Genomic DNA, 20,451 nt, shown 5'->3' with positions numbered 1-20,451 from the left:
GCCCACCTTCCATCTATACAGAGCCTATCATAGTCCGTAATGTCTATGTGGTTATTTGTAAAATAGCTCATAAAGAAAAGATCCAAGTGGGCTTTACTTCAGCTGGACATTTACGGCCCATTATTGTGTCATGATGGATCTCGTGGATAAAAATATTTCTAATAAAAACTTTTTCCTGGAGTTTATTTGTAACAGTGATCTGATTGGTTGCTATGGGCAACACTGACACACTTTTTTGTATAGAGCAGTTTTTATACAGGAGGCCTGTAGTGTCTACCACTTCTCGCTATGATACACAGACATATAAAGAGATGATGTGCACGTTGTTCCTTTACCATATATTTTGTGTTTTTATGGATGCTGGAAAGATATTTTCTCTAAATGTATATATCTAAGGCCCCATGCACACAAGCGTGCTTTTGCAGCCGCAATTCCCCCGAAAATCCACGGGAGAATTGCGGCCCCATTCATTCCTATGGGCCCATGCACACGACTGTGGTTTCCATGTTACACATGTCGGCTTTGTGGCGTTTTTTCCCCATGATTTAACATACATTATGGCAAAAAAAACTCCACAAAACCGGTGATATACCACATAGTTCCTGGGAGCCCCAGACAGACAATGACTCCCTGTAAGGTTAGGTTCACATCACGGTTTTTTATTTTTTTTAGTGATGAAAATATAAATAATAAAGAAAACAACGGATGTCAAACAGGATGGTACAAAAATATGCCGATCCTGTTGCTATAGACTTGCATTGTACAGAAAAACAGATCCGTCAGGATAACTTGCAAAATTGAGACAAACAGATCCTTTTAACCATGTCTAAAGCCCCATTGAGAAGCTGTGGATCCATTTGAAAAGAGGAAAAAAATAACCACAAAATGACATTTAAGCAGGATTCTCAAACGTGACAAGAAAGGGTCCTAACTCCGGCGATCTCCTCCTCCGCTCCTGACTCAGGGCTGCGCAGGCAGTGATCACATGTCCGGCTGCTGAATGTCCGTGTCTCTGGCTTCCTTCTGCCTTACCCGTTACAATATCCTGCCGGCACCAATTCCACCTTTCATCTAGTCCTGATGCTGCTGACATTCCCATGGCTGGGTGGCCTAGCAAATGTGGAGTATTCGATCCAAATAGAAAGTACCTTGACTGCGCACGCATTATTTTGTTATTAAAAATATTTCGTTTTACCGGCCTCCCAGTGTAAGTACCGACTGGGCTGGTGGTTTACTGGCCTAGTGGCAACCCTAACTGGGCACTATGTTGGCTCTGTGGTCTGCACTGCCTCGTTTCCATTTTTAATCAAGCCAAGGTGATACATCAAGTGACTTCCTAAGAAGTTGGCACTAAAACAGTGCGTGCGTGTGTGTCAGAAATTAGATTTTAAGACCATTGAAAAGTGGGATTGATGTGAGTAAATAAAATGTATAATTTATCATAAAAGGCCTTGTCGCATATAGCAACCAATCACCATGCAGCTTTGGGTGTTTTGTTTTAATGAAAGCTCAGCTCTGATTGGTTGCTAAGGGCAGGAGTTTTCATAAATGAGGCCCTTTTGTGTTCAACTCTGTGGGAGGTTTTGACACTAAATAAGATTATGGATTAATCTTATTTCAGATTATAATAAACCTGGTGAGAATTTAGTTTTTCTGTATAACATGTAATACCTTGTTCACACATTCACTAAAATGACACCTTTTCATGAATTTTTTTCGTTTGGAAAGAAGTGCACCTTGTTGAGCTGCAAGAGTGTACTATTTTAGATCAAATGTGAACAAGGCCTAAGAGATATCTGCCTTTGAGCAACGCGTTCCCTACTTGTACAGAAATGACTTGTTTTGCTTTGTGTTTATTTTCAGTTGTAACATTATATGCCACTCTTGGTGGTCCTGCAATCGCCCATGGACTTTACGAAACTGAAGTCACCCACATAATCACCAGCAAGGAACTCCTGCAATCCAAATTGAAGGTATTGATTTTGTTGCACTACTAATGATCATAGTTAATGCTCTGACACTGGCCAATTATCGGGCAAACGAGCGCAACGATCAGCCAAATAAGGAGCAAACGCTAATTCATCAGCTGATTGCATTGTTTTAAATGCCAAAACCATTATCGCTGTCTGCAGCACATCTCCCTGTGTTAAAGAGGCTCTGTCCCCACATTATAAGTGGCCTATCTTGTACATGATGTGATCGGCGCTGCAAACGATCATTTTTGACGGTTATGACCTATTTTAGCTTTATGCTAATGAGTTTCTTAATGGACAACTGGGCGTGTTTTACTTTTTGGCCAAGTGGGCGTTGTACAGAGGAGTGTATGACGCTGACCAATCAGTGACCAATCAGCGTCATACACTTCTCCCCATTCATTTACACAGCAGATAGCGATATAGTTATATCGTTATGTGCAGCCACATAAACACTATAACATTACTGCAGTGTCCTGACAATGAATATACATCACCTCCAGCCAGGACGTGATGTGTATTTAGGATCCTGACATTTCTGTAGCGTCTGTGTGATATTTACAGCAAGGCAAGCGTAATCTCGCGAGATTACGATGTAACCTGTCATTTAAAACGAAATATTTTTTATTTTTTTCAGTTAAACAATTAGTATTTAAGTGAATACACATTTTTTATTTTTTCACAAGTCAGGAAATATAAATTAGATTCTAATTTATAACATTTCCATGTGCTGGCCACTAGAGGGAGCAGTTCTCAAAATTGCAGCATGGTCACTGTGGTAAAGCAACCTCATTGATTTATGCTGCAAACTTGGGGTGGACACACTCTTCTCTAGTGTCCTCACACAATACCCCCTCTCTTCTTCTGGCTAGTCCCAGGAGAGGGAAGGTTTTCAATGTCTTCAAACCTCCTACACTGTGTGCCGCCATTTTCTGAGCGACTGCACAGTGTAGGAGGATTAGATACAGGGCTCAGCAGACAGTATCACACAAACATAATTCACACAGCACATACACGAACATAAATTACCTGCTCCTGCCGCCGCCTCCGCTGGTCTACGCTCCTCTTCCTTTGCGCCTTCGCTTCGTTGAACATATGGCCCGAAGCCGTGGCCAAAAGTTGTCATCTTACTGTCCAGCAGTGGCTTGCGGTCCACATGAAAATGGCGCCGGATTTCGCTCTACGAACGAGCTTTGTTTTGGTCTGTGTGGGAGCAGTGCATGCGCCGTTCCCACTCAGACGGCGTACGCTTCTGAGAATGGAACGGCTCCCGTTTGCATTCTCTATGGGGTTGTATGTGCCGTATTCCATCTCTGTATACCGACAAACATGTGACCAGTTATATCACCACTGACACACTGCTGCAGCTGCTTGTATTCTATACAGAGTGTTTTCTGTCTTCTCTTCAGGGTCCCTGACAGTCTCTGACTGCCGGGCACCTGACATTCAACTGTCAATCGGGCAGCAAGATTAAACCCTCGCCGTATATATACAGTGGGTGGTCCTCAACTGGTTAATAGAAATCAACGTCACTGTACTGTAATCATTTATCTTTTAGCTCTGGGATTTCAGTATCTTTGAGCTACGTTGTCTTCACTCAGTGTCCCATAGATCTCATTTCCGGCTCACGGATCCTCACTGATAAGATTTTCCAACTGTGTTTTGTCATAGACGAACAAAAGTGGAGCATTCACTTTGATATGGCTGTTTGCCCCTATAAATGTGCACCTTTAGCTTGCTTGAACATGAACATATAACACATGGGTGCTTTGGGGCTCATTCAGCGTAAAACTCGTCTGTGTTCTGTGCGTGAAAATCACGCACAGCACACTGAACCGTTGATTTCAATGGAGCCATTGTCACATGCAGGGCTTCTCACGCAGCGTGTCCGTTGCGTGAACCTCACTGCATGTCCTATATTGGTGCGTTTTTCACCGTGTGCTGTGCGTGATTTGCGCATCAATTCCATTGAAAAATAAAAAAATACTTTGCGAGTGTGTGAAAAACACATGGCACTCGCAAAGCAGAGGTGCAATAACGCAACGCACGCGGACCAGATGTACTCACGTATTTCACACGCGTTACTCTGATACGCTCGAGTGAATGTAGCCTTACAGTGGCTGTGTGGGATTCAAGGGGAATCACTGAAAACGTACGTTTTGCATTGTCCTTTTAGACTAATCCTTCCTGCAAGTAGCGGGCTCGGTAGGGGGCACCTAAATAAAACTCTTCTTCTACCATTACGTTTTAAGCATTTACAACAATGATCAAAAAGGACCAAATAAATTGCAGCGTCTGATTTTTCTGTTTGATATTGATGTAATTATTTTCCAACTCCTTCATGATAATGCAATTATCCATATTTAGTATACGCTCAGTATGGCCGTATTTTAGTTCAAGTAAACATAAGCATTATCTGTACCCGGAGTGTCCAGACCTGAAGGTGCTGCCTGCTTTGTGTATCCTTGTCCTGTTAAGCTGAATGTTTGCCAGTTCTGGCAAGCCTTATATACAAATCCTATCTTCCACTGATGTTCTTTCTCTGGCCAGGATATTCTCAGCCTCCTGCTTTGTATATTGTATGTATATTTTGGCAGCTTACCAGTGCAAGCAACATAATTTTGTGTAAAAACAACTAGATAAAGGCTTGAAGTGTTCTCCATCCTGACATGTCTGTTTTATTAAATGCTTTCCCCATAAAATAACAATTCTGGAGCGACTTTCGTTGGGGCGTGTACCTGCACAGTCTGATATTGGCCAATCGGTGTTGATAGTGTAACGCTGTGTAGAGATATACTTCCTATCGACTAGAGGAATTTTAACACCAAGTTGTAAATTTACTTATACATTTCCAAGAGGAACAGCACAACGCAGTACTAAGAAAATATGTTCCACAGCAGTTATTCTATGGGAAATACAAATATTTATCAAAACTGACATGAAGAGCTGCATGAGAGCCATTTAAGGCCTCCTTCACACACAGAATTTTTCAGGCAATTCAACCTGTTCCCGCACCACGACGTAGTAGCACGTTGTGATGTTGGCTGTGGTGTCTGGAGCAGGCTCATCTAGTGAAGCCAGCTCCGTACGCAGCCGGTGTCAGCTGTATGTTACAGCTGACACCCGGGACTAACGGCCAGGAACAGCGATCGCGCTGTTCTCTGCCCTTTTAACACCTTAAATGCTGCGATTAATCACGATCGCAGCATCTGAGTCGTTAGAGGGGGCGTCCCCCTCCGACAGCTCATCGGCGCCCCCACAGCGCGATCGGGGGGTTCTGATTGTTGTCATGACTGCCCAGGGGCCTAATGAAGGCCCCCATGACTTCTTTCACTCTGCATGTGGCAGGGCTTAAAGAGGCTCTGTCACCAGATGATCAAATCCCTATCTCCTATTGCATGTGATCGGCGCTGCAATGTAGAGAACAGTAACGTGTTTTTTTTTTTTTTAAAAACGATCATTTTTGGCCAAGTTATGAGCAATTTTATATTTATGCAAATGAGCCTTTCTAATGGACAACTGGGCGTGTTTTCTCTTATTTCCAACTGGGCGTGTATTGTGTTTGTAACATCTGGGCGTGTTTACTTGTTTTACTAGCTGGGCGTTGTGAATAGAAGAATATGATGCTGACGAATCAGCATCATTCACTTCTCATCGTTACCACCTTCTGGCAGTGCACAGATACACAGCGTGTCCTCGCTCGTCCGACGCGATGAAGTTCCTGTGGGAGGAAGTGACGTCACAGCGTGATCTCGCGAGATCACGCTGTGTGTCTGTGCACTGCCAGAAGCTGGGTGGTAACGATGAGAAGTGAATGATGCTGATTCGTCATTTTACCAGAGAAACGCAACTCAATATTTATTGCCCGGATTCTGCAGATTTTAGAAATATCCCACATGTGGCCCTAGTGTCCTAATGGACTGAAACACAGGCCGCAGAAGCAAAGGAGCACCTAGTGGATTTTGGGGCCTCCTTTTTTTAGGAATATATTTTAGGCACCATGTCAGGTTTGAGGAGGTCTTGTGGTACCTAAACAGTCGAAACCCCCAAAAAGTGACCCCATTTTTGAAACTACACCTCTCAAGGCATTTTTCGAGGGGTATAGTTAGCATTTTGACCCCACAGTTTTTTTTGCAGAATTTAGTGTAATTAGTCTGTGAAGATGAAAATCACCTATTTTTCTGTGGAAACAGAATTTTTTCATATATACAAGGAATAAAGGAGAAAAAGCCGCCCAACATTTGTAAAGCAATTTCTCCCGATTACAGCAATACCCCATATGTGGTCGTAAACTGATGTTTGGACCCACAGCAGGGCTCAGAAGGGAAGGAGAGCCTTTTGGATTTTGGAGCGCAGATTTTGCTGGATTGGTTTTCAGTGCCATGTCGGGTTTGCAACGCCCCGGAGGGACCAAAACAGTGGAAACCCCCCCCCCCCAAAAGTGACCCTATTTTAGAATCTACATCCCTCAAGGAATTTTTCTAGGGGTATAGTGAGCATTTTGGCCCCTCAGGATCTTTTTTAGAGCTAAGGTGACCAAAAAAACAGCGATTTTGGTGCTTTAAATTCTTTATTTATTACAGCGTTCACCGTGCGCAATAAATTAAGTTTAAATTTATTCTGCCGGTCGGTACGATTACGCCGATACCATATGTGTATAGTTTTTTTACGTTTTGCAGCGTTTGCACAATAAAATTACGTTTCTATAAAATAATTTATTTTCTGGGACACGCTATTCTGAGCCGTAACTTTTTTTATTTTTCCGTCAAAATAGCTGTGGGAGGTCTTGTTTTTTGCGGGACAGGTTGTAGTTTTTATTGGTACCATTTTGGGGTAAATGCGACTTTTTGATCACTTTTTGTTCTATATCTTGGGAGGTGTGGTGACCAAAAAATAGCGATGCTGACAGTTTTCCGTTTATTTTGTTTGCGGCGTTCACCGTGCGGAAAAATGAACATTATAGTTTCATAGTTTGGGTCGTTACGAACACGGTGATACCAAATATGTGTACTTTTTTTTAACGTTTTCATTTTTTCCCTATAATAAATGACTTATTATAGGAAAACAAAACCTTTTATTTTTACACTTTTATAAAACATTTTTATTACTTTTTTTTTACTTTTTACACTTTATCTTTTTGACCTGCAGCCCTGATCGCTGCTAGAATACATTACACTACCTAGGTAGTGTAATGTACTCCAACTGTCAGTGTGATGTCACAGTCACTCTGACAGTTGGTCTACGAGGATCAGCAAAGGCTGATCCTCATAGGCTTCCATACATGGCAGACCCGGAGGCCGTTGCCTGGCCTCCGGATGCCATTACAAGCATCGGCAGCCCCCACGATTTCATGGGGGCTGCTGATGTGGTACAAACCCTGTACATGCAGAGATCGCAATCGAGCCCCGCATGTAACGGGTTAATTGCCGAAATCAGCGGCGATGAGCGGGGACAGCTGATCTCCAAGTTCCCGATGCACACCTTGTCGCCGACAGTGCGCATCGGGAACGACACAGTGACTTCCAGCCGAAGGTTGGTCCTGATGGGCTACCGTCCATGGCAGACCCGGAAGCCATTGTTTGGCTTCCGGTTTCCATACTAAATATCGACAGACCCCGCGATTTCGGACCGGGGTCTGCCGATATGCTAGAAACCGATCGCCGAATTTAAGGGGTTAATTCGCCGAAATCAGCGGCAAAGGACCGCTGGCCGGCAAGAGGGGAGTGTCCGCTGTCGGCGACAGCAGACCTTCCGGTTCCCGGTGCACACTGTCGCCGACAGTGTGCACCGGGAAAAACTCAGTAACTATACGTCCTTGTGCGGGAAGTAACCTCCCGCAACGACGGACAGTTACGTCCTCGTGCGGATAGGGGTTAACAGAAACCTGTAAAAATGACAATATACTGCAATATATTAGTATGGCAGTGTATTGTACCAGCGCTCTAACGATTGCTGGTTCAATGAAATGTGTAAAAAAAAAAAAAAGTTGAATAAAGTTTTTAGCAGTGTAAAAAAAAGTTAAAGTTAAAGAAAAAACCTTTCCCATTTTTCCTCTAAAGTAATATAAAAAATAAACCAAAATTGGTATCGTCGCATCCATATAAAAGTCCAAACTATTACAAATATACCATTATTTAACCCGCACGGTGAACGCCGTAAAAAAAAACGCCAGCATCGCTATTTTCTGGTCACTTCATATCCCTCGAAAATGAAATAAAAAGTGATCAAAAAGTCTCAAGTAGCCCAAAATTTTACCAATAAAAACTTACCCCTTGCGGTTTTTATGGCGTTTGTAGTGATGTTTTTTCATTTTGTGTCGATTTGCACATGCTTTTTAATGGCGTTTTTGGAGTCTAGAGAAGCCTATGTGAAAAACATGGAAGAAATTGCCCTTAAAATCACCACAAACAATATCACAGTTGTATTTTCGCTTTAGTAGCTTTTTATATTTAACTGTACACTTTAATGTAACATTTGGCCACTCTAAAACTTTTTTTAATCTGTTCTGAGTTAGGGCTGGTTCATATCTGTGTTGGATGCTCCGTTAGGGGCCTCCCTCGCAAATCCGGACGAAAATATCGGAAACCGTAGCACAGCATGCTGCGCTATTGTTTCCGGTAAAACCACGGACACCCCGACGAAACCCATTAAAATCAAGGGTCCTGTCGGCCGCTAGTGGTGTCCGTGGTGCAATGGAACCGACGCTACCAGTTTATTCCCTTTTTCTTCTCCTCTGATGGAGCAGAACAATGGAATGTTAAGTGCAGGTGTGAACTGACCCTTAACCATTTAGGCCTCATTCACACAGTGTAGATTTGGTCAGTATTTTAGATCAGTATTGTAAGCCGAAATCAGGAGGGGATCCTATACACAGGGGAAATATAATAGAAAGATTTATACTTCGGAGTTTTGGCTTTGACATATCTGCAATATGTAAATGAGGCCTATCTGACTACTGGGCACCAGACTAAGAGGATGTTATTGGATAAGAGCTGATGTATTGACTGTAACTACTAATGCAATAACCATACTGGGATATTTTTTTTTTCTCTTAAAGAATATCCTTCCTCAAGTCCCTTTGTTAAGGCATATTATCCTGGTGGATGGCGGTAACACACAGCAGACTGCTTACCCCAACAATATCACCGTGCACAGTATGGCATCCGTACAAGCTCTGGGAGCCAGACCGGGTAAGTGGATGATATTGGTATGCCTGTGAAAAATACAGTGATGGTGTGACTCTTGGAAATAAACTAGGCCGTGTGATTCTCGGGGAAATGTTCTGCTGGGCAACTTTGGGTCCTGGCCTTCATGTGGATGTTTCATTAATACATACCACCTACCTAAACAAGTACACCGCTTCCTGGCAACTCTATTCTCTAATGGCAGTGGCCTGTATCACCAGAATAATGCGTCCTGCCACACTGCAAAAATGGTCCAGGAATGGTTTGAGGAACATGACAAAGAGTTCAAAGTGTTGAAGGCCTCCAAGTTCCCCCGATCTCAATCTGATCGAGCATCTGTGGGATGTGATGGAAAACAAGTCTGATCCTTGGAGGCCGCACCTCACAACTTACAGGACCTAGAGCAGGGGTCGGGAACCTATGGCTCGCGAGCCAGATATGGCTCTTTTGATGGCCGTATCTGGCTCGCAGACAGGGCTCCTACCTGTCTATGGGAAGGATGCATGCACCGCGCTCCATCAGCCCGTGCACCGCGCTCCATCAGGCCGCGGTGCACGCTGATATTGGTAGTTCTTTGATGGCCTGATAAGCATTGGCGGCAGTGGTGAGCGGCAGGGAGCATGGACTACATTTCCCATAACTCCCTGCATAGCCGCGCCGTCTGCAAGCACGCACCTGCGTCCCCTAGTGAAGCGGCATCTGCCTCCTCCCTTGTGTCTCCCTTGGACGTTAACGGTAGGAAGTATTCTATTCGTCGTTGGTTAGCAACAGCATTAAAACGTTATTATGTTATAAAAAAAAGAGTTCGGAGATTTGTTGTTCTTTAAAATTAAATACAAGTCAATGTGTGCACTTTATGTACAGTGAGACTATTTAATAAAGTTCAATTATTTATTACGCTGGGTGTGCCTGCTTGTATGTACCACTTTAAGTAGTAAATGCTTTAGTTCCCTATGGGTCTGAGCCTCTCTTTTTTGTTCATTTTCTGTAAGACCAACACTTTTAAAAGGGCCACTGACAGATACAATTGCTCCAGCGGTCACTTAGTACACAAAGGAGTGTTCCTCTCTGCTGCACTAAGCCACCGCTGGACCTAAACAATAATTCGCTGTAAAATAATAAAATAGATAATTGACATAACTGACAATGCGTTGTGTGACATGTCCAACATTCCAGCTTCTTTCTTCTGCGAATGCCTCAAAGCTGGCATTCTCTCAACATCAGGTGGGAAGAATGCCAGCTTCCAGTCATGCGCAGGAAAAAGAAGAAGCCAGACTGCTGGACTGATGTCATGCATCGCAAGCTCACAATGTAAGTTATTTATTTAATTTTTTTACTGCTAATTACCATTGTTTCAGTCCAGTTGTGGCTTTATACAGCAGGGAGGAGCATTCCTTGCTGTACTAAGTGAACATTGGAGCGATTGATCTGTCAATGGCCCTTTAAACATATTGTACGGCTCTCGCGGAATTATATTTCAAAATATGTGGCGTTTACGGCTCTCTTAGCCAAAAAGGTTCCTGACCCCTGACCTAGAGGATCTGCCGCTAACACCCTGGTGCCAGATAACACAGGACACCTTCCGAGGTCTTCTGGAGTCCGTGCCTCGGTGGCTCAGAGCTGTTCTGGCGGCGTGAGGGACCTAAGAATGTTAGGCAGGTGATTTTAATGTCATCGCTGAACATTTTTTATATAATTTTTTTTGTTGTGGCGATAGATTGGTAGTTTTCCATTGTTTCCAATCATTTCTATTGCTCGTGTAAGTTGTCCGTGATCTATATATAAAATATTACTGGTTGTAAGGTAATTTTGTTATTCATCACGAGTCTTTGATACGTTATCGGAGAAGTCTTAGGCTGAGTTCACACAGGGCGGATACACTGCGTAACAGCACGCAGCATATCCGCCCTGTCTGCCGCAGGCAATTCTGGGCAAAAAAGCACACCAAACTGGTGCAGCTTTTCACCCGGAATGTCCACTGCGAGAAACTGCAGTACTAAGTTTCTGAGTTGTTTTGTGGCAGAATCGCTGTGAATCCGCCGCAAAAAACGGAACTGCTTTTACATCCCCATTGAATTCAACGGAGAAATCCCACTTTCCGCACCGCTGGTCAGTTTCTGAGTGGTATTTCCGCTCAGTATATATTTATGCAGCGTGTGGATGAGATTTGTTTTACCTCATCCACTTTACTGCTACTGTATTTGCTGCGGATTTTCCGCAACGTATTTACGCAACGTGTGAACTGGCCCTTAAGCTGCAGAAATACCCCTGTAACTGTCTTCAAAACAGTTTTACTTGTTTTCACACACCATTAACTTCAAAGGCAAAAAAAAGGCAGTATTGAATTCCAAGTATAATATACGGCAGTTAAGTAAAATATACAATTTTCTGCAACACGTCTACTGTGTGAACAAGGCCTTGGTGCTGCCCCATTAATGTTTTTGTTTTTTTTGCCACTATCCTCTAGTCCTCATCTGTTATTTACTATGTAAGGACTCATGGGCAAGGCCGGCCGCTGGTGGCCGCGGACAGCCACCCGCATTTTTGGCCCCTGCTCCCATATAAAGTATGGGAGCACGGTCCATAAAAAGCAAAAGATAGGATATATGCTTTCTTTTGCGGAGGCTTTCTACGGCCGGGTAGCTTCCCACAAATATACGGAAAGGTGTCCGTGGTCACTAGAAATCAATGGGTCCGTAATTGCATTACATTCGGCAATTCCGGCCGAAATCTACGGTCGTGTGCATGGGGCCTAAGGGTATGTGCACACACACTAATTACGTCCGTAATTGACGGACGTATTTCGGCCGCAAGTACCGGACCGAACACACTGCAGGGAGCCGGGCTCCTAGCATCATACTTATGTACGATGCTAGGAGTCCCTGCCTCGCTGCAGGACAACTCTCCCGTACTGTAATAATGTTTTCAGTATGGGACAGTTGTCCTGCAGTGAGGCAGGGACTTCTAGCATCGTACATAAGTATGATGCTAGGAGCCCGGCTCCCTGCACTGTGTTCGGTCCGGGACTTGCGGCCGAAATACGTCCGTCAATTACGGACGTAATTAATTAGTGTGTGTGTGCACATACCCTAAAGATTACACAGACATTTTTGTTTCCGGTCTTTTATTTGTATGTATATGCCGCTCTTTATGTGCTGTCTTAGCAACGTGCAGTCCTTTTTGTGTTTGCTGTCAATAATAGTTAACTCCGAAGCGTTAAACTTTAGGACATCCCAATACTAGGCTTCCTCACGCACAGCAGGAAATCGAGGATCCTCGGATGTATGATGAACTGGGTACATCCCACCCATCCCCCACCATATTATGGTGATGGAGGATTCTCTTTCCATGTGAACAGATGCTGCAGTCAGGACCTAAACATCTGGTGCAGATTATATAAACATGATCAAGTCTTTTATGGCTTTCGTTCCCAGCGCCAACTGGTGCCTGACACACAACACATGTTCACTTGGTGGCACGCTGTACTGGTATTACAATCACCACTGATCGTCGGCAGGCAATGGGCTTTGTCGTTATAGAATGTATCCGAGAATTTCAGGACAAACAATGCTCAAGAACATGATATCAGTTCATAGTACCAGGGAGGTAGTTTTGTTCTGTGATGATTTGGTTCCAGAAGTCACTGATCAGTATGAGTGAGGAAGTGCTTGCAGAGGGTAATCATGGATGTGAAAAACAGATGCCATACGCAATGCACACTGATGGCACACGGACATAAAATGCAGGAAATACGGTCCGTTTTTGGAAGCGCAAATAGGACACGCTCGTGTGAATGTAGCCTTACATGTACGTCGTCAGCAGGAGGTAATTCACTTGCATCGCAGACTCCCTTTGTCTTATCCCTGTCAGCCCAGGCATTGGGATTAAAGCCTACCCCATACACATGTGGCTCAGCCAAACATGCATGTGTTCTCAGAGAGAAGGCCGCTGCCAGTCTCCTCTGGCGGTGCCCTACCTCAAAATGAAAAAAAGATCAGGCATGTTGAAAGTCAACATGCCCGACCGTTCTTTCCCCCGACATCTGCCGTCAGGGAAAAGTCAGGATGCCGACATACACATCAGATGGTAATTGGCGGGTTTGACTGACATACATCTAATATATGGTTGAAAAAGAATGTTTAAACTTAAACATCTCCTAATGGGGCAAAATAAGGTAAAAATTGATAAAATTATGTGGCAACACGATAATGTGTGTGTGTGTGTGTGTGTGTGTATGTATGTGTGTATATATAGCAAACATAGAATGGCGACAGCACCCTGCGACACTAATGCCACCTAAACCACTAAATATAAATAAATATGCACTAAAGCTAAATCTACTTACAAATAGGGAGGTTCTTAGTGCACATTTTGATCAAAAAGTGTTAGCCCACCTGCCACGACAAGGCGACCTCTGTAAGGTGGGAACCTACGCTGCACATACACCCAGAACTGGGACTAAGCCTACATATATACCTGGGGATGGTAGGATCCAGCATTGAACTGATTAAAATCACCCAGGGCAGAATGGGAGGAGTGCAAGAACAACAAGTGGAGGCAGTCACTAACCCCACATATATGGAAATATATATATATATATATATATTGTAACGGGTAACAACATATACCATACATATTAGATAGCTCCGTGCTCGTACTGACCTCTACAATAAGGTTATGGTATCTAAAAAAGACAATTGATTTTTCATGAAGTCCGCCATGGCTAAAAATATTCATATATGTTTAAAAGCTAGCAGATATATACCTAAAAATGATGCCTTAAAAATCTACGTTATCCCGCAAAACAACTGTCCTCAAATAGCTACTTAGCTTTTTAAATAAATAAATAAAAGTCTGACTGGTCCTACAAGCCCAAATTGGCCCAGCCCTTAAGAGGTTTGTACAGGAGTAGAAAACCATGGCTATTTTCTCCATAAGTGCCTCCATTATAGAGTCCGGCAGCATGTCACATTGTTATTTTTCTCTCCACACTATATACACTTCATAGTGGCTTTTAGTCATTTTAACTGTTGCTCGTAACTACCCCCGAAGAATATTTTGAACAGAGTTTGGCATATAAAGGGAGAGTTCACACAGCGTTTCTCGTCAGGCAGAAACGCTTTTTTGTGGCGGTTTTTGCCCGCATTTTTATTTAACAATTGAATGCAAAAGCAGCAGATGAAAGCCACCACAAAAAAAAAAGAAACACGCCAAACGAGCGCTGTGGGTTTTCTCTTTCTCCCATTGATTTCAATGGGAGGTCAGAGGTGGAAACCACTTAAAGAAAGAGCATGCCTCTTTTTTTCAGCCAGCGGCCAAAAGCTGCCCAGGGGGGAAAAAACCTCTGCCTCCCATTGAAATCATTAGGGGGGGGGGGGCGCAATTTGGGCCGTTTCTGGTCGCTAATTCTAATGATGTTTCCGCATCAAAATCAGCGCCCAAAAAAAACCGCTATTTGAACTACCCCTAATGCTGCAGTCTAGGGCAATATTATGATGGCAATGTTATGATGTTCACATAAGTGACAATATATTGTTCCACAGCAAACAAACAACAACCGTCTCCGCTATCGCATGATATTGCAGTCATCATGTACACAAGCGGATCCACCGGACTGCCCAAAGGAGTGATGATCTCTCACAGTAACATAATAGCTGGCATAACTGGGATGGCACAGAGGATAACCAATCTGGGGTACGTTCTATTGATGGTAACACTTGTACATGCCGTGGTAAACAGACTTGCCGCTGCTGATTAGCATGGAGCTGCGCACGCTGTAGCATTTCATTATAAATCTAATTTGTGGCATTTTCCAGGCCAATGCTGATCTTCCTTCCCTTTAGACTGTGACACAAATAGGACACTTACGTGGCTCTTTGTTTTCACTTATTTCACTGATTTTACTTGATGTAGTTTTCCAGAGAAGCTTTGTATTTGTGTATTGAATCCAATATCCTCTTTTGCAGAGAGACTGATACATACATCGGCTACCTACCTCTGGCCCATGTGTTGGAGCTCAGTGCAGAGTTGGTTTGTTTGTCACGTGGCTGCGGCGTCGGCTATTCTTCACCACAGACCCTTTCTGATCAGGTGAGAAGTGTGGGCTTCATTTTGAGTTCTTAAAACACTGCTTAATTGCTAGACTTAAAGGGGTATCCTGACTGGACTACTAACCACTTCTCTAGAGGAAGTAACCCCAGCGGTCATCTAATTGGTACGGGTCCAGTCGCTAAAATCCTTGGCAATCGGCTGTGATCATTGAGGGAAGCTGCAGGCAGCTGTACATTTTGGCGGACGCTGCAGGTGGAAATGTAGTATTGCATGGTGACTATTCATGTCACCATGTGAGGGGGTGCTCTACTAGGGGGTATCGAAAGGAGTTGTCTTGATGTTTTCCCAGTTCATGACTCTTTAGAACCCATTAGGGTGTTAAAGCACCCGTTCACCTTTGAACACTATTTTACAGTTTACATATTTGGGGCTTTTTAACAAAACTAATGCACGGGAAACATGAAGCAGTTGCCCATTAGCAACCGATTTGATTGCTTCTTTCCTTTTCCCAAGGCCTCTAAAGTGAGAGCTGAAATCTGGTTGGTTGATGTGGACAATGGCTTTATTTTTCCCTATTAGTTTTGAATAAATTCCCCCCCATAAAATGAATGTACCTATGTAAATATATTCCATTACTGATCTGAACTGGTGTTGAATTACACCCTGTATTATTGTCTAGAGTTGCGTTCATAGTTCTGGCTTCAGAGCTAAACTCTAGAATTCTGGGAAGTGTATTTCTTACCTGCTGTAGAAAAAAACGGAAGCTGGTGTTACACATTATGTATCCACTGACAATCTTGCGTGTTTGGGCGCAACTCAACTTTGCTGTCAAGAAGGATCGGCATGCTGGATTTCAACATGCCCGATCCATTGTTCTCTCGAGAGGAAAGTAGCATTAGAGATGTGTAGCTGTGGCTTATAATGTTTTTATTAAAGATGCCCACTCTCCTGATCTGAATTTGCGTATTTATTGGAGAGTAGAGGAAGATAGTGGTCTGCTAAATACTTGCTATATTGTGTATGAACAGCTTTAATCTCACCCACTTCAAGCATGTGGACTGTTTCCAGTAACAGCAGAATTGTAAATGCAGCTCTGGACTATAATACAGGCTGGAAGGCCCAGTTCACACAGAGTTTCTTGATACGGAAACGGCAAAACGACGGATCCGGTGCACAACAGAGACAAACGGAAACCATGGGCACCGGATCCGTCACCATTGAAATCAATGGTGATGGAAACGGAAACCTCTGGTTTCCGTTTGTGTCTGTTCAGGGTCCCGTTCTGACGTAAAGCTCCGACAGAACGTCAGAACGGGACCCCAACGCAGATGTGAACTGAGCCTTAGATACAGTACTCTGGATCTAAAATGTATATATTTTCATTCTACTTGGCTTTAGTTGCATTACTAAGTATTTTTGTCTGGCCATAGTCCATTGTTCGTTCCTAATGTGTTCTATGTTTTTGTACATTTAGATAGTATTATGTATTCCTACCCAGAGAGCGTGTCATAACAATACGATAATCCAAGAATCTGCCAATGAACAAAATGTACAATGGAGTAAATCTGCTGCAGCACATGTGGGGGGGGGGGGGGGGGGGTATATTGACATAAGTAATATGTATGGAATTTATCATTAGAATGAAGAGAACATTGCAGTGACGCAAACCATGTACTACTATATTGTGTGTATATTCTTTATCCTCGGCACCTGTCATCCCTTTCTATACATCTGAATTTGTAATGCAGTAAACTCGAACAAGAAAAATATAACTTTCTTTTTATATCTTCCAGTCCACCAAAATCAAGAAAGGAAGCAAGGGTGATGCATCAGAACTTCAGCCAACTTTAATGGCCGCTGTTCCTGTAAGTTACTTCAAAAAACGTGTCCCCTCTATTACTGTAAGCAAAGCAGCCGCCCTGACGTTGTAGGACATTGTGTGAGGAGGTCCAGGTACAAATATTTACTGAGATTTTCTGCGAGCTTCTGAGATGAGTTACAGGACTGGAGCGAGTGCATCGGATGTGTCCTGTGACCCCTTCCACGTCACACGAGAACATGGAGGGTGTATCATCACCTGGAGTACAATACGAAATGTTATGTACTCCGTTACCACAATACATGAAATCGTGACACATTGCTCTGCAATCCCTGCTCTTCTTCTCATTTACTTTCTGAATAATTCATTCTTCAATTTCTAAACACCCATGTTTTTTTTCCTTCGATGGCTTTTCTTTTCTCTATTTTGTCTATTCTTTTTATTTATTGTTATGCTAAAAGGCATTGATGACTGATAGGATGAGCAAAAACAGGGTACCAAACTGACACCAGGTCTAAGACATTAACTATTTCAGAAACGACATTGATATACTAAGTTATGAGTGAAGAAGAAATAGTCACATTAAAACTGGCCCTTTTATAGTCACCATTATTTCTTAAAGGAACACTCAAAAGAAATAACCTGATGCACTGATGTGATGCCTAGTGTGGGACTGGAGGGGGAGGTGCATTCAGAGATTCAAAGAGCCCCAACGTTGGCCTTTAGGCTTTGCTGCAGGTTTTCTGCAGTGTGCTTTTAAGATAAAGATGCTGATTATTAATATAAAAAAAAACAACCTAAATTTGACCACTTGATCTGTGCCATCTATCATTATTTATACGTGTGGTACAGGTCTTACCGTTTGGTTTAATGGGGTTGTCCGAGACAAATCGACTGCAGGATGTGTTCTACAATAAAAAAAAAACAAAAAAACTATGAACTACCCTACTGCACCAGCTTCGGTGGCTCTTGACGGTCTTTGTATACTTTCTTGGAGCGATGACGTGCCGTACATCCACATGAGCGCTGCAGCCAATCACTGGCCTGAGTGGTGATGCTAGCATGAACAGTATGTGACTACTGAGGCCAGTGACTTACGTGGATGCACGGCACCTCATCGCTCGAAGAAAGTAAACAAAGTAAGGCGTTAACCACCTGAGCATCGGCGTTGAGTGGCGGGAGTTTTAACCGGGTGAGTATTATATGACTTTTTATTTTATAAAATTTCCTGTCTCGGGCAAACTCTTTACCTGCTTTATGATTATGAAAGTTTTTGATATAATCGAATAACACGCTGTGTCTTTTTTAGGAGATCATGGACCGCATTTATAAGAACGTCATGAGTAAAGTAGCCTCTATGAGTCCTGTTCAGAAAGGTCTCTTCTCCCTTGCATACAACTACAAAATGAAGCAGATCTCAAGAGGTTACAGCACACCATTGTGTGACAGGTAAAACTCGTTCTGCTGTTTTGTGGATGCCTCTAGAATGTACTCATTGTAAGTGCATTTCGTATTATTTAACAGTACCCCATTCCTCGGCTTCCTTGTTTTGTTATGGGATCCATGTGGAAATGGCAAAAGGAAGGAGGACACCTGGTTAACAGTTAGCAGTTCAAGTCCTTAGTAAAGGGGTTTTCCCATCTTGGACGGATAGCATATTCACAGAAGCGGATCCCATCTCTGGAACCCGCACCTATCTCTAGAATAGGGCCCCCTGACCACCCGTCCTACCTACTGCCGCTGTCACTGAGCTCCAGGCACTAGCTTACAGGGGTGGCAGGATTTTACAGACAGACAAGTGCGTTTTGCTACGTCGTTTCCGGAACTCCCATAGAAGGCGCTCTCCCGTTTCCGGAAATCTTGGCTACTTCGGCAATCATTAGCCACAATCCAGTGACTGAATGTAGCACGGGGGTCAGGGGGCCTGTGCTGGAGATAGGTGCAGGTTCCAGAGGTGGGACTTGCATCTGTCAGACATTTATGGCATATCCTTTTAATATTCCACAAATGTCCGAGGTGGGAACTCACCCCTCTAATGGAATATTATTATTAGTAAAATATTGGGTCATTGCATTAGAAGAAGTTCCTCAGTGAATTGATATTTCTGGATTTTCTTTGGAAATCAATCCAAATATAAAGCCGGGCAGTCAAAAAGAGTTGGCATTTCCCACATCTGCCTTGTCAAGCTGGCAGGATCTCGGGGCAACTTCCTCACCCACTCACATCCACTTTGCGTGGCAATACAGCCCATCTGGATTCTAGTCCAGATATTTATGGGGGCCTTCTCATTACCTGGTTTGATAAAATCAGTAGCTAATATTTTCTCTGATTTGAATAGGGAAGTTATTTAAAAAAATATTTTGTACAAACAGGATAAATGTTACGGCGTTGGTAAGGCCGGTCTAGCTAAGCCAGGAAAAATGAGGCCACCGGAAGGTACAGTATGGCGTGACTGAATTGTAAGCAAAACTCTCAGCCTAAAAGTCATCATTGCATTCGAGGGAAGTGGGTTGTCTCAGCCTGGATCTCCTAATGGCTTAGTGATGAGTCTAGAGTTCACAAGATGGAGCGTGTAGAGTCATCTGCATGTCCTTGTGTGTTTTCCTCTAAGAATCTACTGTACTGTGTCCTCTTCCAGCTGTTGTCTGGTAGGATATAATTGTTCAGAGAAAGAGTGGCCTCGCCGGGTAAATGAACCTTTTCCAGGATCGGGGTCTGCTAAATCCTATGTTATTTCTTATCAAATCTCTACGTAAAGGCAAACATGTTAGTCACTTCCAGTGGTGTATCATTTATATACTTGTTTGCCTGCCTCTTATGAAGCAAATGATCAGGAATTTTAACCCAACAAGAAGTCCTCTTTTAAATCCATACTACTTTGTGTAATTTAGTACTAGTAAATTGCATTTAAAGAGGGTTTGCCCCTATAATAAAGAAGACCTTGAGTTATCCTCTTCTATTCTCTAACCGTTTCTAAATTTCCTGTCTTTGCAGGATTGTGTTTTGGAAAGTGAGAAAGTTACTAGGGGGGAAGATGAGAGTCCTGCTTTCCGGCGGGGCACCACTTTCAGCTGCCACCCAACGCTTCATGAACATCTGCTTCTGCTGTCCAGTCGGGCAAGGGTATGGTCTTACCGAAACATGCGGGGCTGGCACAATCACTGAAAGTAAGTCGAAAGTCATCAAGTTTCGGCTTTTCCTACAGGTTTACTTGTACATTCTGAATTGATAGCACAGCCTAGAAGGCCTTCTTTATTGTATTAGCAACGCACTGCGGCATAAATTTGCACATGAGCTACTAAACATCTGTGGCAATAATCCGTGCGTGAAGGATAAGAGAGCAGTGTCCAACTGATGTAGCGATTACATTATTTACCTGTTCATTACCGTTATTATTAAAGATATTATTGGTTTAGAAAACGTA

General features: G+C 43.2%; 1 protein-coding gene across 1 annotated transcript in view; it reads left to right on the top strand.

The window, feature by feature from the left end:
- ACSL3 (acyl-CoA synthetase long chain family member 3) overlaps positions 1-20,451 on the top strand; it is a 101,853-nt gene that overhangs the window by 67,394 nt on the left and 14,008 nt on the right. Inside the window, exons 4-10 of the mRNA XM_075861420.1 lie at positions 1,864-1,973; positions 9,031-9,163; positions 14,701-14,851; positions 15,124-15,247; positions 17,002-17,073; positions 18,337-18,476; positions 20,022-20,194. Of these exons, the coding sequence (XP_075717535.1) occupies positions 1,864-1,973; positions 9,031-9,163; positions 14,701-14,851; positions 15,124-15,247; positions 17,002-17,073; positions 18,337-18,476; positions 20,022-20,194 (903 nt within the window). The remainder of the gene's footprint in view (positions 1-1,863; positions 1,974-9,030; positions 9,164-14,700; positions 14,852-15,123; positions 15,248-17,001; positions 17,074-18,336; positions 18,477-20,021; positions 20,195-20,451) is intronic.

This window comes from Rhinoderma darwinii, chromosome 4 (assembly GCF_050947455.1).
Source record: "Rhinoderma darwinii isolate aRhiDar2 chromosome 4, aRhiDar2.hap1, whole genome shotgun sequence".
Taxonomy (NCBI): Eukaryota; Metazoa; Chordata; class Amphibia; order Anura; family Rhinodermatidae; genus Rhinoderma; species Rhinoderma darwinii.
This window is presented reverse-complemented; position numbering and strand designations above follow the sequence as displayed.